Genomic DNA, 18,378 nt, shown 5'->3' on the forward strand with positions numbered 1-18,378 from the left:
AAAATAGTTAAAATTTTTTGAATAAAATAATAATAAGAAAATTTGAGTTAAAAAAATAAATATTTTGAATTAAAAGATAATAAACAAACGTGAATTAAAAATATTAAGAATTTTGTCTTAGAAACATTAGTAAAACATTTTTAACTAAAACATAATAAACTGTTTTGAATTAAAAGAAAATACAAAATTTTGAATTAGAAAATAATTAAAATATCTTGAATTAAATAATAATAAGAAAATCTGAATTTAATAATAATAAACAAATTTGAATGAAAAAATAATAAAAAATTTTGAGTTAAAAAATAATACAACTTTTTGAATTAAAAAAGTAAAAAATTGTCTAAAAAAAATAATGAAAAAAATTTGAACTAAAAAATGACAACAAAATTTGAATTAAAAATAATAAAAAACTTGAATTACACATTAGTAAAAAAATTCTGAATTAAAAAAGGAGAAAAATTTGGATTATAGAATAGAATACTAGAAACTTTTTCACGAAAACATAATAAAAAAATTTGAATTAAAAAAAAGAAGTAATTTTGACTTAAAAAATAATAAAAAAATTGAATTAAAAAATAATACAAAAATTTGAATTAAGGAATATAAAAAATTTTGTAAATTTTTTTAAATATATAATATATAAATAGATAAAACTAGAAAAATAAGAAAAAAGAAAAAAAAACCAAGAAAAAGAAAAAAAGGAAAAAAGAAGTATAAAAACAAATAAATAAATTTAAATAATGGAATTAAAAAAAATGTATTAAAGAATAAAAAATTAAGAAATTGCAGAGTTGGTATAAAAAAAAACGAAATAAAGTATAAAAATTAATATACGCTTCAAAATGATATAATGAATGGTAAAGTACTTGAATTTTAATGAAACAATATGAATTATAATGATTTATTGAATTACTTGAAATAAAAAAGGTATAAAAAAAGAGAAAAAGTTAAAATAAATAAGAAAGGGTTTTCTGATATCCCCAAGCGCCTAGCTGTTTCTAGTTCTAATAGGAACGACAAATAATACATTTTCTTTTACCATCTCCAGCATCTCAAACCGCTGAACAGCCAAACTCACCTGATCCGAATATGAACTTAACCGGACATATATTAATTTGCCAAAGTCAAGAGTGCAGATTGCCGCTCTAACTGAGCATTGGCCTATGAGCAGGCGCCCACGCGCTTAAAGGCTGACGCAATGATTATTGTAGAAGTCGAAGGCATGCAAATGAACGAAAGAACAAAGGAAAATTGAACAGTTGACGGTTGTGCAGACATCCAGTTTTAATTAGGCACTGGACTCCGCCCTGAGAGCATTCGAATGGAAAATTCAGCAGAGACGATTCGACCACAGTCTCCACAATGCATTCTTTTTTATCAACTGCCTTGCTTGGTAAATGCTTACTGAGGTCTGTGGTATCAAAATAGCACTCACCTAGTTGCAGCTTGGACGTAACCACAACCATTAGGATGGTTATCTTTTTTCGCAAATCCTAACTCGAAGGCAACAAAACAGCAAGATTTAACTCAAGCGCAGATAAGAGAAATTGCAAAATTGTAGTAAAAGTTCTGGAGTGAGCGTGTAGAATTTTATAGTTTGAGATGATGAGGATAAACGCACGAAGTTGAAAGTTTTGTTGAGAGTGTGAGTGGTGAAAACCGCAAAGCGACAGACAGGAAGCGCATAAAAAATAAATTGAAATAAATGAAGGAAAAGGTAGACGAACGGAATATCATTAGATGAAAAGTGGCGTCTAATCGAGAGAAGGTAACTAAGGAGGAGGTGAGTGAAAGAGGTGGGAGAGTAGAGAGTGAAGGAGCTGGATGGACTGTAAATAGTGATGCATTAATGCACGTTGATGGGGAAATATCTGGTTGTGGCTGTTAAAAATTTTCAGCAAACAAAATGACGAGGGAATGCCAGCTAGTGAATTTATATGGGAAAAATATTAGCAATCAATCTTATTTCTGAAATGAAGCAAACAAAAAAGAGAAAAAAATGCTCATACATAAAGCGTTTACATGCGAAAAAAATCTGTACGCAGCGCATCCTCTGGAAAATTGAATAAAAATGTAATCTCAGCAAGCAAATCATCGTAGAAGTGAACAAAATTCTACGATTCGATTTAACTGCAGTAAAATGTTGGGAAAAAATTCAATAAAAATGAAATTCAAATTTTGTATTATGTATGTATGTTTGAACTTGGTGCAGATGTACTTGGAATGCAGATGAGCAGCAGTCATACACACTGCAAATGGTTGCGTTCAATTCCACTTCAATTGAATTCAATTACAATGGAAATCAGGTGGCGGAAGAGGGGGGGAAATGGCTCGAGTTCAATTAGAATGATAGTTGAAGGAAAACGCAAAAAGCGCCGCATGGAATGACAGCAAGCTGATGAATGAAATGAGCGTTTAATATGGCTACGTAACGGTTTTTAAGGCAATTAAAATTTATTGCGGCCAAACGGCATACCAAACAGACACTTTGCATAATCTAAGTTTGTATGCAATTCTGTGTGTTTGGCAATGTTTCGCTGATAAGGATTAATCAGACTTTTGATCTGACTGTAAAAAATATCATAACATAGGCATTTAGTTCCCTAATATTTTGGGGATTTTTATTAATCGTTTGAAGTTTCTGTGAAAAAAAAAAACATAGAAAAATTGAAAATAAAAAATAATATTAAAAGTGAAAAAATGAAATAGAAATAAATTTAAAACATTTAAAAAACTAGAATAAAAAATAAATAAATCAAAAAAGATAATAAAATATTAATCAAATTAACAGTATAGTACAGTATAGACAAAAAAAAAGTTTTTTTTAATATATAATGAAAGACCAATTAATAAAAGCGAATTCCAACAAAAATTTAACTCAAATAAAAAAATTCCAAAAAAATGACTTAAATAAAAAATAAAATAATTAAGTTAGTAAAAAAATAAATGAATTAGTTAATATAATAAAAAATAATTAATAAAAAACAAATAAATTAAAAAAATAGCTTTATAAAAATCTTGATATTTTAAATATTTTTTATCCAATATTTTACGGATTTTTATTAATCGTTTGAAGTTTCCATAAAAAAAAATAATAAAAATTTATAGCGAATAAAATTAAAATTAAAAAATAAATATTTAACTTAATCAAACAAATTCAATAATAAAAAAATGAATTAATTAATTAATAAAAAAATAACTAAGAACCACAAATTAATAAGGAAATAACTTTATACAAAAAATTAATATTTTACCTACTTTTTAATAAATTTTTTACGTGTTTTTATTAATGGTCTGAAGTTTCCGTTAGAGAAAACAACATAAAAACAAAAATTAAAAATTAAATTAAAGAATAAAACTAAATTTAAAAACAGAAATGAAATAGAAAAATAAATAAGTTAAAAATAATTAAATAATTAAAAAAAACAATGATACAAAAATAAATAAATAAGTAAATAAAAATAAATAAATAAATAAATAAAACAAAAATAAATAAAATAAATAAATAAATAAAAAAATAAATAAAAGAAAAAAATAAATAAAAAATAACTAAAAACAAATAATGGTGGACAGCACTCGAAAAACGGTGTAGAGTAGCCACAATTGATCGAGTCCAAAGAACAGCCTGCCTCCTGATAACAGGATGCTTAAGTACAACACCTACTAAGGCTCTAAATACGTTGCTTCATTTGTTCCCTATCGATCTGGCTGGCAAAGCGATTGCAGCGAAAGCAGCGACACGCATGTGCTATATCGGAATGGAATAAGTATCTTGGCCATTCGACCATACTGAACAGGAACACTGTTATCTCTTCCGACATAGACTATCATGTAAGTCTTCCATCACCACCTTTGCTATTCTCCTGTTCACTCCCAACTAGGGAAGAATGGAAGACAAATCTAACCGAAATCGATGGCCCTCTTATTATATATACAGATGGTTCAAAACAAGACGACAAAGTGGGATTTGGAATCTTTTCCAATTCCCCTCACATCAATCTATCATTTAGATTACCCGACTACTGTAGCGTATTCCAAGCGGAAGTATGCGCTATCTGGTATGCTGCGAAAACTCTCTTAGAAAATAGAATATCACTAAAGGATATCCGCTTTTTCACCGACAGTCAAGCGGCCGTTCGAGCACTCAGCTCCTCTTATACCCACTCAGATGTGGTTCGATCCCGTCTCTTATCTCTTAACGAGATAAGTGTTCAGAATTCTGTCCAAGTTATCTGGATACCGGGTCACAGTGGATTCGAAGGTAACTGCAAAGCTGATGAGCTCGCAAGAGCTGGAGCTGGGCAATCAAATGTTAGTAACTTACCCACAATTCACATTCCGCTCTCAACATGTAAATTGCTCATTGATCGAGAATTTCACAGCATTGCTGATCGGAGGTGGCGAGTGGAAATTACTTGCGTTACGACCAGACAAATCTGGCCATCCTACAATCTGAAACAGACAAAAACCCTTATAAGTCTTTCGAAACACGAACTAAGGCATATAATATCTCTTACCACCGGCCACTGCCGTTTGGGCACTCGCGCACGTTGGCTCGGGGTTCCTCAAAACGACCTGTGCAGATACTGCGAGGACGAAGATGAGGAAGTATCGAGCAGACATTTGCTGTGCAGTTGTCCCGGTCTAGCCAGAAGTCGACTCGCTCTTCTAGGCTCTCCAACAATTGACAATCTTTCAGTACTCTCGGACCTGAAAATCGAATCTCTCATCAAATTCTCGAAATGAATTAATATCTTTGACCAAAATCTACAATAAAAATCTCGGTTAGGTGTTAATTTTTTTAACATATTCCAAAATTTTTTTTTAATTTCTTTTATCAATTTCAGAACATTTTTACAACCTATATAAAGGTGTATTTTTTTAGTTTTATTTTTTCTGAAATTATATATTGTAGTTAAATAAATTGTGGAAATTCTAATGTTTATGGAAATCTGTAAGCAAATATTTTTATTTATTGACCGTGTTTATATTTTGGTGTATTTTATTTTATTTGCCCACGAAATCTTTTTTTGATTTCACGTGTCCTTCGTTGTGGCATGAAATCTGTTGTACCTCACTATTTGCTTTACTATTTATTAGTTAAAAGCTTTCACCCCTTTTCATGCGTCTCACCGCCCCCTCAATCCGAACGTTGGCACAGGAAAATTTTTCATCATCAGCAACATTTTTCACAAATGTCAGCATTGACATTCGCTCGTACATTCATTTTAATGACAAATATCAGAAAGAGTTAGTGCAACGATAAAATGTTGGTATAAATACCCTAAAGGGAAATTTGCTGGCTCAAAATTGCGGAAACTTCAAGAGAATGACGAGTTTCCAACTTTTGTTTCCCATAAAAGGGAATGGTGTGGATAAACTTTTTAATTAATTTACGAATGGAAAGTCGCAAAATTTTCCATCTCGCGGTTTTTTTCGCTATTTCCTTTTGTCTGGTTTCCTTGCATCCCAATTTTTTTGTAAATCAGCCAAATTTGTATAAGTTGGGTACCTATTAATTTAATAGTCGTAGACAATTTTTTTAATTTAAGCAACAGAAAATTAAGAAAATAATAATGCTACAACAACTACAACTGCACCCTCAGAATACAATAAATTACATAGCCACGGCAGCAGGGCTTATTTTTTATAATTTTGTTTTTTTTTATAATTTTGTTTTTTTTTATAATTTGTTTTTTTTTATAATTTTGTTTTTTTTTATAATTTTTTTTTTATAATTTTTTTTTTTTATAATTTTTTTTTTTTATAATTTTTTTTTTATAATTTTAATTATAATAAACATGTGTGTAAATACATAAAATTCATAATTAAAGCCTAGTTATTTGGTATATGAGTATGAGACAATGAATTTTGATTTACTTACAGCTGGTGCATTAACTAGTTTATATCAGACTGGTTGCATTTTGTACTAATTCGTACTAATTGCGAATTGGATTCAAGCATTTCCAGTTTAATTCTTATTTGCAGCAAATTAGTCAAGGGATTTTTTTAAACTAGTTTTTATGAGACTGGTTTGCTTCTATGCTAATTCGTACTAGTTGCGAACTGGGTTCGAGAATTTCCAAATTAGTCAAGGGACTTTTTTTAAACTAGTTTTTATCAGACTGGTTGTCTTCTGTGCTATTTCGTTCTAGTTGCGAACTGGATTCAAGTATTTCCAATTTAAGTCTTATTTGCAGCAAATTAGTGAAGGAAATTGTTTTTATTTTTTTTTAACTGGTTTCCAATTTAATTCTTATTTGCAGCAATTTAGTCTAGGGAAACGTTTTTTTTAAACTAGCTTTTATCAGACTGGGTGTCTTTTGTGCCAATTCGTACTAGTTCAGAACTGGATTCAAGTATTTTCAATTTAATTCTTATTTGCAGCAAATTAGTGAAGGAAATTGTTTTTTTTTTTCAACTAGGTCCTACCAGACCGGTTATCTTTTGTGCCAATTCGTACTAGTTGCGAACTAGTTTCAAGTATTTTCAATTTAGTTCTTATTTGAAACAAATTAGTCAAGAGATATTTTTTTTAACTAGTTCTTACCAGACTGGTTGTCTTCTATGCCAATGTGTACTAGTTGCGAACTGGACTCAAGTATTTTCAATTTATTCCTTGTTTGTAGCAAATTAGTCTAGGGATATGCCTCTTTACCCTAACGAGCAAGCTGGTTGGGAACTAGAGTACTGTGCCACTAGTTTAGTCTTTCTCAGCAGTAATCAATTACATACATAAATGTATATTTATTGTATAATGCACTTGTATTTGTGACTAGTAATGATAGAAATGCTGCTACAGCAAAAACTGCATATTCTCTTTGGTTAGCGAATGTCAGGTTGCTTTTAGTTCGGGTTGCCATTACTAAGTGCAAGTATTTTCTGCCCCCGCATCGTCGTCATGTGTTGATACATGAAATTTGCTATACCTAGTTGAAATGAATATTTTATTTCGCTATTGCTGTTGTTGTTGTTGTTCATATGGCATGCACTTTTTCACACTTTTCCTGACATTACATTTTTTAGCTTTTATTTATACTTTTTTCTACTCTTCATATTTGCTACTCGTTAAATTTTGTTTAGCTTTATATTTTTCACTCTTATATCCATTTTTACGTTTCATTTATTTCAGTTTATTATTTTAAATTGTTGTTTATTGTTTACTTACAAATTCAATAATGCATTGGAATGCTTTGCTGCATTTCTTGTTGTTGTTGTTGTAGTTACTCACATTTTTTCACATGTGTCGCTTCGTTTTACAATTTCCTCGTCGTTAACTCTTTGCTTTTTTTGCCCGTCAGTTTTGTAATCGCCCACTGGTACAATGTAAGCCATGACAAAAACAACAACAATACCAGCAGTGGCAACCATAAATGAAAATTAAGTGAAATATGTACAAAATTAAATTGAGTGCAGCTTATATGTGAAAAGTTCTTTGTGGAAAATTTTTTATTAGAAAAAGTTTATATAGGAAAAGTTCAAATTTTTGAAAACAAAAAGCGTCAAGCTAAAAGCCATGCCGACAATAACAAAAATCGACTGCCAAACAGTAAGGCAGCGACAATAGTGTCGCACTAATACGTGACTTGTAAACAATCAACAGGCCTTTGCTGCAGGCCGCGCCGTATTACTTTTATGTAACAACTTTATTAAAATACCCATACATAAATATGTGTATGTATATCGGTTTGTTTGTGCCTGTGAACTTGTGGGTATTATTGTGCGCGTACGCGCACTACATTTCTAATTAATAGCTGTAAATAATTCACAGGTTGCATAATTTTTTATTGTTGATAAAATATTGATAAATTAGCTTTGCTTGGCGTGAAAATAATTCATTGCAGCACAAGCGAGTTAATAAAAATATTGCTTTAATTTTTTATTACTCGATATATTTTCTAATACATATATATGTATGTATGTATATATGTATATTTGTTTCTCGAATGAATACTAATATCAGTACAGTTCCACCAGCATTCAAGTTTCGTCGCTATCTTTGAGGTCAAAAAAGACGTCGTAAAAAGTAGTTTTTTCCTTCAGCCGAGGTTAGGTTTAGAGTAAATGGATAGTCACTACATCATAGGAAAAAATTAAAATAAAACAAAAAAAAAAAAAAATAACAAATAGTAATTAAAAAAAATAATAAATTAAAAAAAAAATAAATTTAAAATAAAAAAAAAATTGAATTTTAAAAAATTAAAGAAATAATTACAAAAAAAAATTCACAAATAGTAATTAAAAAAAAATAAACATTAAAATAAAACAAATATAAGGCACTTAAAAACATAAATTTGTAAAGGCCAAATATCTATCCACACTATTTATATATTAATTTCAATTATTTTCTCACAAAATCAAAAATTTAAATTTTGTACAATATTTATGAAAATTTGAAAAAATTTCGATAAAATCTCAAACTTTTTAAGCCTGATGGCGCCTTTTCTCCATATACAAAAACTTTCGATATTCATTATATGAAGAAAATGCGCAGCACCGTTAAGGAAAAAATTTATTAAAAATCAACGAGCGTTTTTATGCACTAGAATTAACAAAATTTTTTTAAAATTCTGAATAAGGTTGAAACTTTGCTTAAAATCAGATGAATGCTAAAAAATGTTGCATAAAGTTTGAACATGGATGTATGTAAGTGGTTTTTGTTATATAATACAAAATATTTTTTTAAAAACAATTATTAAAATTATTTAAAAAAATATGGAAAAAATGTATCAATATCTGGTTATTTCACAAAAACGAGGCACATCAAATATTTCTTCATATAATTTCGTTAAGAACTTTTTTCTGAGTAGGTACTGCGTGCATGCGTCGCTTTTTAAATTTTATTTATTTATTTACTTTTTTTCTGAGTTTGTTTTTCGACCTTATGTATGCTACTCCCACCCTATTTAAATATTTTAGTTTTTTCCATACCTTTAAACTAAACCCCAAACTTTTTGCTTTTTTTTCAATGGTTTTTATTAAATTATTAATAATTATAAACTTTTTAAAAAAAACTTGATTTAACAATTTTAAATTTTTTTCTACGCTTTTAACTAACACACCTAAAAACGAAACTAACATACAAACAAAAAAATGTGCATCACAAAAAAAACAAAAAACCAAAAAAAAAATGTACTCGAAATCGTTACTAATTGGCGACTTACAAACAATTCATGGCACTCTGCGCACATCCAGCATTCAAAAAGCAAAAAGAGGCTGAAGAGCAAGCGCAAAAAATGCTCGTCGCTCAGCATATGCTGCAGCTGCAAAAGGAGCAGCAAAAAACTGATGCACAATCGCCAAGCGAACCGGAAGATCTGCAGGAACAGGAACGGCGGCTACTCGAACAATTCGCTTTGTCGCCGCCAAGTGAGACGCTCATCTCGGAAGAGGGTGATCAAATAACGGTGCATCATCCGCGTGAAGAACCAAAGAAGTCGAAGTTGAAATTGCGTGACTTTTTCGTGGCCGAATTTGGTATTTAAAAATTAGTAAATTTTTACATTTACAACACTTGGCAAAAAAAAAATCTATTTCAAATTTCAACACTAAAAAGTACTTACTACACTCTCTGTGCCACAAGAAGTCCTTTTGTTGTACAAAGTAATTGTTGTTGTAGTTATTTTGCACAAATTACGCAAACTGTCGTATTTCAGCTTCCTTTATGTAGAGTGGGGAAAAAAATATTATACATATCTACATGTTGCTACGAAGTGCTCATATTCGTATGCATACTATTTGCAGTAATGTGCTAGCTTGTGTGCGGATACCCAATTATTGCTGTATTCCCTTTACTGTGAGTGTAATTGTTAATGTCGTGTCGTTGTGTAAGTTGGTGATGATTTTTTTAAACACAAACTGGGTTGATAATTTTTTTTAATACAATTTTATATATATATTTTTTATTAAATTTTCAAACGGCGCAATAGCTGATTTTGACTAAGATTGTATAGAAATATAATTTCATCCTTAGAATTTTTATAACTTAGAATTTTTTGTTGCAACGATTGATTCGTGCGAGTGAAAAGTCCATAATTTAAGGGTTTGAAGAGAAAACAAATATTTTAGTCCCTATGTGTTGATTAAAATAAAAAGAAATCATTCATAGTCCACAGCAGTTCTGTATGAGGCGCTGGTGAAAAAATTGTACTCATACTCCTGTTTTTCTCTGAACCATACCGTCCTTTCGGCGCAGCTGGCCAGCCTCACCTTAGTGAATTTATACTTGCACAGTTCACAGTCCAAAAACAACATACAAAAAAAAAATAAAAGTAATATAAAAAAAAATAAAAAAATAAAAAAAAAAAATAATAAAAATAATGAAGCAGTATTTCCGCGCAGAGAAAGAAAAAATCGTGTCAATGTAATTAACGCTTTTATTCTAAGTGCCGTTTTACATTTTTGGCATCGTCTACTATAAAAAAAAAAAAAAATAATTGGCGCGTACACTTCTGTTAGGTGTTTGGCCGAGCTCCTCCTCCTATTTGTGGTGTGCGTCTTGATGTTGTTCCACTATATAATGTATATACTACTATATAATGTATAATTGTTTTACAAAGTACATAAGTTCCATGTAAATGAAGTAGAAATGTTCGTATAAGAGATCAGGATTGGTTTGCAGAGTTGTATTTAGAATTCAACAAATAATATAAAAAATAATAATAAAAATAATATAAAAAATAATATAAAAAACAATAAAATAATATACAAAATAGTAATCAAAATAATATAAAAAATAATAATACAAATAATATAAAAAAATAATAAAAATAATAAAAATAATTATAACAAAAATAATCAAAATAATATAAAAAACAATAATAAAACAAAATATAAAAAACAATAATCAAAAATATAAAAAAGTTAAAAAAATTAAAAAAAAGTAAAAAAAAAATGTAATATTAAAATAAAAAAATGAAATAAAAATAGTAAAAAATAATACAAAAAATAATAATAAACAATTAAAAACGAAAAAAATTAAAAAAAAAAAAAAACAGAAACCAAAAAAAAAAAATTGAAAACAAAAAACAAAAAGAATAAACAATATCAAAAACAATTAATAAAAGTATAAAATAAAATTTGTTGATCATTGGCTAAAAAGCGTATGTTCTCCCTCTACCTTAGCTCTTACAGATTTTTTCTGAGGCATCACGCATACCCCTAATATGACCAAGAACTGTGAATGGTCACGTGAATGGTCCTTTAATGATTTTGATAAACTTAGTATTTCTTCAGACAACTTTGTTAGGCGCTTTGAACCTGTCATGGATATGTCCAAAGATCTATTGCGTAAAGATTTGATAAACCTAAGAAATTCGATTCTTCGTCTGCTTCATAATTTAGGTTTTGATAGAATCAGTGTGTAGTTCTGCTTCTTAGCCTCAGAATGGTATTCTCCTTTTTGAAGTCATTGCTTTTTGTTTTCACTGACACTTGATTGTTTTTCGCTGCTATTTGACTTTCCAATCATTTCTAGCAATGAATGACTTTAGCACTACTGCTCTAGTAAAGCGCATATTACGCCGGTTTACAAATCGATCAAAGCGTCGCTTTGTACTTTAGTAGTGATTCGGTGATTCAGTGATTCGTTATACGTATTTGAATACAACTCGAAAAGAAGAATCCCATTATGAAACTTGAAAGAGATGATTTTCAAAAGCGTCAAGATTATTTTTCTCAACGATTTTCAATAAAAAGAGATTCCCCAAACAAATTTTTTCATTAAGAATTAAAATATAACTAATAATTTTAATATTGAAACATTTTTAAATATTGAAAATAACCGAAGCTAATTCCCTTGCAATACTTTATTTACCAAAAATTATTTTTCTCACAAAGCTTTTCCACAAAAAAAATTTCCCTAAACAACGTTTTTAATATACATATAATATTTTTTCCACAAAATCTTCTTTCTAACAAAATCTCTATAAACATTAAAATCCACCGAAGACATATCACTTACAAAACTTGAGGGGAAGTTTGACAAAAATAACAACAAAAAATTTTTTTTTACCAAAAATTTGTTCCAAACTTTTTTTGACCAAATTAAAAAAAAAAATGTTTTTTCTTCTACCAAATTTTTTTTTACCAAATTTGTTTTTGGTACCAATTTTTTTTCCAAAATTTTTTTACAAAACTTGAGGGGAAGTTTGACAAAAATGACAACAAAAAATTTTTTTTTACCAAAAATTTGTTCCAAACTTTTTTTGACCAAATTTAAAAAAAAATGTTTTTTCTTCTACCAAATTTTTTTTGACCAAATTTGTTTTTGGTACCAATTTTTTTTCCAAAATTTTTTTACCAAATTTTTTTTTTGTTAAAACAAAAAAAATTCTCTAAACAAAGTTTATCATATCGCACTTGTTACGTTAAAGCGTAACAACTCAAAATCTAAACATTTTCAGTAGAGACGAAAAACTGTTTCCGTAAATATTAATAATATATTACAAGGAAAAGAATATGTAATTGCACGAAAATATCATTAAAAACAATATAACGGTTGTTTCATTCTTATTTGTTTAGTAGTTGCGCTAAAATAACAAATTTTTGAGTTGTTACTCTTTTCCTGAAATTTTTTTATTCACTTAGTGGTATATTTTAAACAAACCGTTTGGTTGTAAACAGGCACAATTCAAAATGTTACACTTTATGTGACACAAATTTGTTCAAACACTTGGAGACAACTAAAAATGTAACTTTTTAGTTGAGACAAAAGAAGTCATTCTGAAAACAAAGAGAGAGTCATAACGGTTTTTTTAAACGAGAGACTAGACAAACCACTGAACGATTTTTACAGTGGGTAGAGATGACCACTGTACATTGTTTTCTTGCAAAAAACTAAAATTTGGAAATTTTAAGTTGTTACGCTTTAACGTAACAAGTGCGATATTAAAAAGAACTAATTTTTTTCAGAAATGACACACAATTTTGTTTCCTTTCAAAAAATTATTATTATTTTTTTTTTTTCCCCGAAAAAAAATTCTCAAAATAGCTTTCTTAATACTTTTTATCGAAAAGAATTAAATTTTTTTTTTTTAAATTTGGCCATGCGCTGATTTTTTTTAATTTTTTGCTTGGCGGTCTTCGCATTTCCTCCCTACGCAACACTCGTGGAAAAATTATTAAAAATCAAAGAAAATTTGGAATCCCCTCAAACTTGCACTTTATTACGCTAAAATTTACTATAGTGTGCTATAAAACTGCATATGGTTAAAACTTAAAATTTTTTTTTAATTAAAAAATTATTATTTTTAATTAAAAAACTATTTTTTTTTTAATTTGGCGAGTCTTTATAAAGCTTGTATAAAGTATGAAACTTTGGTTTCTATGGGTTTATAAAAAATAAATTGTCAAATTTAAAAACAAAATAACTAAATAGTCAAAAGTTCTTAAAATTTTGAGAACCTAATTTTCTTCCGCGTGCTACAGCCGAATTTCTAAATATATAGAAAACATAATTTGGGAGTTGCACGTGGTAAGGGACTTAGTCACAACCTATGTATAGTAGCTTCAGAGTTTATTATGTATTTTTCTATCTTGAGTTTACTGGTTCGGGTAGAAATTGTATTTGCTTACTTAATTTGTATATAAAAAAATGTGTATATAATCCCTTTTCAACTTCACTTACTAAACTCACTACTTGCATATTTTGAAGTTTATGTATTATTCTTTTCCGGCTGAATTTCACTACTTACCTTCAGTGACCTCCATTTGTGTGTTACCCTTCACAGCATAAGTAGCCATTACTCTACTCAGTCGCAACATTAGAATAATAGCCAAATGACCTCATTATTCATTCAAAAGTATACGGCGGGGATGCCCTTCGAAAATAACTAAGTACTCGTACACTGATTCATATCTAGATAAGTACTTTTGCAGGTAAGAAATTAAATGTTGGAAAAATATGTACGAAATCTAGGCAACCTTCACATTGCTACGGCAAGGATTTCGTGTGCAAAAAAGTAGAAAAAGCACGCAATTGCTTAACAGAATTCGCAGAGCAGTCACTCCCATAGCGAGTTGGTAGATTAATGATTAGTAGAGCCAAATCACTGGGTACATTAGCTATTTCCTGTACTTAGGCGCTACTTGCGCGCATATAATTCGTCGTTACGTATACGCAGTGGCGCACCATATTATTACACTACTATGTACTATGTACATGAAGTGATTATAAATCAGCAAAGTCAATGTCTTTGATTTGACATTCATGAGTTACAAATCAAATTTGATTAGCTTTTGATGAAGTAGAGGAAGGAAATGGTTAAGTGCAGGGGCAAGGATTTTACTTGAATTTATTTCTTAGTTCCCCAACATTGCTTGCAAACAGTCTAATAGTTTAGTATTGTTTTATTAGTAAACTATTATTATTATTACGACTTTTCTCTATCAAATCATGACACGGAATGCAATATAAATGAAATATTAAGAAGGCAAGTGTTTGATGTATTTAATGTTTGCACGCGATTTTGTGCAGTGGAAGGAAGGTTGAAGAAAGAAAATCTGGCAAAATAACGAAATAATAAACAGACTCGAAAACATATTTTTGAAGACGTCTCTGCAAAACTCTTGAAGTACATGCCTTCAAATTTCTTAATAAAGACCGTTTTAGAATTATAAAATAGGCATACATTGACAAATTTTTAGTATTTTTTTTTCTTTTAATTTTAATTATAATTTTTTTTAAATTTTAATTATTACTATTTTGTTTTTAATTTTAATTATTATTTTTTTAATAAATTTTTTTTTATTTTAATTTTTGTTTTTTAATTTTTGCTTTTTAATTTTTGTTTTTTAATTTTTTTTAAATCATAAAAAAACTGTTTTTAATTCGAAATAATTTTTAATTTTTTTTTAAATTTTTTTTTAATTTTTTATAATATGTTTTAAATTTTCATTACTTTTTTAAGTTTAATAATTTATTTTAATTGTAAAAATTTTTTTTAAATTTTAATTATTGTTTTTTTAATAATTTTTTTTTTTTCAATTTCAATTATTTTTGTTATTTTATGCATATAGGTATGAATTTTTTTAATTATATTACATTATTGTTTTTGTTTATTTTAAGTACTTCTTTGTTTTAATTAAATTTTTTCTTTTTTCAATTTCAATTACTTTTGTTATTTTAAGTATATATTTTTTAATTTTAATTATTTTTTACTGTAATAATTATTTTTTTTTATATAATTTTTTATTTAAATTATAATTTGTTTTTAATTTTAATTATTATTATCTTTTTATAAAAATATGGTTTTTTCAACAACAAATATCAAAATCAAGTTTCAAACTTTGAGCAAAATTTATAAAAATTGGAAAAATTTTCATAAAACCTTCAAATTTGTTTTTTTTGTTTCAGAAATGGAAAAAAATAGGTGTGCAGTTTTATAGCACTTTAAATTTTAGTTTATTTATTATTTTTTTTAACCGACGGTATTACGCATTTCTCCATTTTAAATCATTTCAGACCTTCATTTTTTTCTAGAACTTAATGGGCTATAAAATTGCGGACCCATATATTTTCTAAAAGTGCAGATCAGAAGTCTAAAGTGTTCTCAAGTGGTTCAAAATATGCGAACAATTTTTTATATGCCGAAAATGCGTAATACCGTTGGAAAAAAAATTCTCGAAAATCAACCACAACTTTTAAGCACTTGAAACTTGCCTTAAAGTTTTATGAGCCATTAATCTGCATGCCCAACTTTTTTTCTAATTCTGATCAAAAATATTTAAATTTAATTTTTTCATAAATTTGAAATTTTTTTTATAAATTTGAAAATGTTTTTATAAATTTGAAATTTTTTTTTATAAATTTTCCCCAAAGTTTGAAACATGGCTTCCTATGATATTTGTTGTACTTCTGTGACCGCTGGGTATGCAAGAGACAATGTCGGTTCTCATGCGATAGAAAAAGAGCCGCAATTTTGCCAAGGATTTCAGGGTCATAAGAGGTTTTCGTGATTGGTGAGTCCTAAAAACAAGCAAAATCAAGTGGTTTTCTTAAATTTCAGCGAGAAATTCCTCCGCCTTTTCCAGCTCAGATGCAAAAGACTAATCGCCTACTCATCCTAAATTTATGGATTACTGAAACCGAAACAAATAAAGATATTAATAAACTAATTCTGATAAACTGAGAGGTCTTATGCTCCACCTGGGAACAACGGGTAAATACATATAATATGTATACAATATGAAAGGTTGGCAACTTTCAATTAGTGTGGTAATTGCAAACTTATTTTTGCGACCCAGTCTAGTATGCACTCAAACTTTTCAAAGCATTTTTTGGAGTATTTTCTCTAAGTTCGACTAGTCGATTTCGTAGATTCTGCTCTCTACCTCTGCTTGTTCGTTGAAAACTCCTTGTCGGTTGTAAAGAAAACTATACTATTTGTAGATAACTTAATCACTTGATCAGAATAACAGTCAGCTAGCGCAATGGCGTATGGGAATAAGCCTTTTATGAGTGCATAGTTATGACAACTTATATAGCAGCTGAAAGAGTGAACTGCAGCTCGGCAGCTAAGATATTTTTGGAAATTTTCTCCAAAGCAGGTATAAGTTGAAGCTATCCATTGGGTTACCTGTATCAAAAGCTATTCCATAATCAGGACCACCCACTTTTAATGAACCGTGCGCTTAATCGTCGAATTTTCTGCATTGAATTATTGAAATTCAAGACTAAACACTTACTTTGTTTTATATTTGGTTGCTTTACCTAAGTACAAATATCTGTAATATTACTGCACGAAATTTTAGCACGCGACAGCAAATAAAAGTGAAAAAAAAGTCAATCATAAACAATTCCCATTTCATAAACTTTCCCGAAGCTGTGACATGAAAATTTCTTGTAACCAAAAATATTTGCTTTATTAATAATCAAAACACTTGGTGGAGCGCTCAGCGCGCTCAGGGTAGTTGGCATGAGTGCTAAATTGTCACGTCAAAGAGTAGATGCCAAGGAGGGAGTAAAATATGAAATGATATCGTTAAATAGAAGGCAACTTTGCTAATGAACAGTTCACACGATATTTTTTATTGGCGATGGTTAAGCAAAGGTTTTCGTTCATTTGCTTGTACTTGCATGCACCCGTACATATCTCCATGAGTATCCATATTTGTTCAATTCATTTTTACTATTTTTAAAAGTAGTTTATTCAATTTGAGTTCATGCCAGAAAAAAATGTAGAATCTATGTGAGAAAATAGGGTGTGTATGTGGGCGTTCAATCGCTGATTAGCGACAAGTTCTGCTTGGCGGAGAAATGCTAGTAAAAATATTTGTTTCTAAATAAATAAAGCGCTCACGTGCATTTAAACGTGCCGCACCCCCATTCAGACAATTTTTTTGAAAGCCAGCCATGCCGTTGTGCTAATAATACGTGCAATTGTTTAAACTGTGGATGGTGGGGGCTGCTGGAGAGGCTGATGCTATGCCGGCTTACCTTGAATAGAGCACAATGTGTATAGTCGAAATTAGCGCTGTAGCCGTAGGCTTGGCTCTGAGTGCCTGGGCGCCAAATGGCACACCACTTCTATGCATCTCGTACATAATCGCGCCTCACCAGGTTGCCTGTCTGGTCATTTTGTACCTCTTCACTTATCTCACTTTATTTGACCCCACTAGCATTCGCCATGGGAATATTTAATTTATTGTATATATAAATAAATCTAATTGGAATTGTGTGAGTAAATTATTTCATAAATCAAATATCTCCTAGATACATAGGTATATATCCCAGGAAGCAAAACGTTGCGCATTTGCGCCTGAAAAAAAACGCATGCGAAAGCTCTATACTGCCTTCTGCTTTCATTTTGATGAAATGGGCTAAACTCATCTGGCGAAATGCGGAACTAAATAAAAAAAAATACAGACTTTGCTCTGTAAATTTCTGTTTATTCTTGGTTGCATAGCTAGCGCTGTAACCTAACTATTCAAATTATTATAAATTTAAATTTAATATAAAAAAGAATTTTATGTATTTGTTTATTTATTGAATTAAATTTATAACAATTTATAATACGATACGCAAAAAATTCTCCCAAGATTACATAAAATTTCTTGTGTCAGTTAATCTTGAAGCCTCGAAATATTTTCTTAAATTTCTTTTTCAAATTTTCAATTCTTCACTCAAATTTCTCTCACAATTTCAATTTCATTTGAAAAGTTTTTGTTCATTGGGTAATTCAATTCGTCCCATACACTGTTTTTCCCTTCTATAATATTATGCACCAAAAAAGCATTCAAATTATAAGCTACCGAGTGTCAAGGTCACCAACATATATTTAAATGCATATACATACATGCATACTATATGGACGGTGTATTCATTCAGTCAGTCACCTGCTGTCATCCAATCATCATTTACTCCAACGTTACTTGTGA

At 29.2% G+C, this 18,378-nt stretch overlaps 1 protein-coding gene across 1 annotated transcript in view; it reads left to right on the forward strand.

The window, feature by feature from the left end:
• The window catches only part of LOC129237918 (serine/threonine-protein phosphatase beta isoform), a 120,231-nt gene that overhangs the window by 21,432 nt on the left and 80,421 nt on the right, over nt 1–18,378 (forward strand). The window contains exon 2 of the mRNA XM_054872904.1: nt 9,196–9,477. Within this exon, the coding sequence (XP_054728879.1) occupies nt 9,196–9,477 (282 nt within the window). The remainder of the gene's footprint in view (nt 1–9,195; nt 9,478–18,378) is intronic.

The sequence above is a fragment of the Anastrepha obliqua genome, chromosome 2, assembly GCF_027943255.1.
Source record: "Anastrepha obliqua isolate idAnaObli1 chromosome 2, idAnaObli1_1.0, whole genome shotgun sequence".
Lineage (NCBI taxonomy): Eukaryota > Metazoa > Arthropoda > Insecta > Diptera > Tephritidae > Anastrepha > Anastrepha obliqua.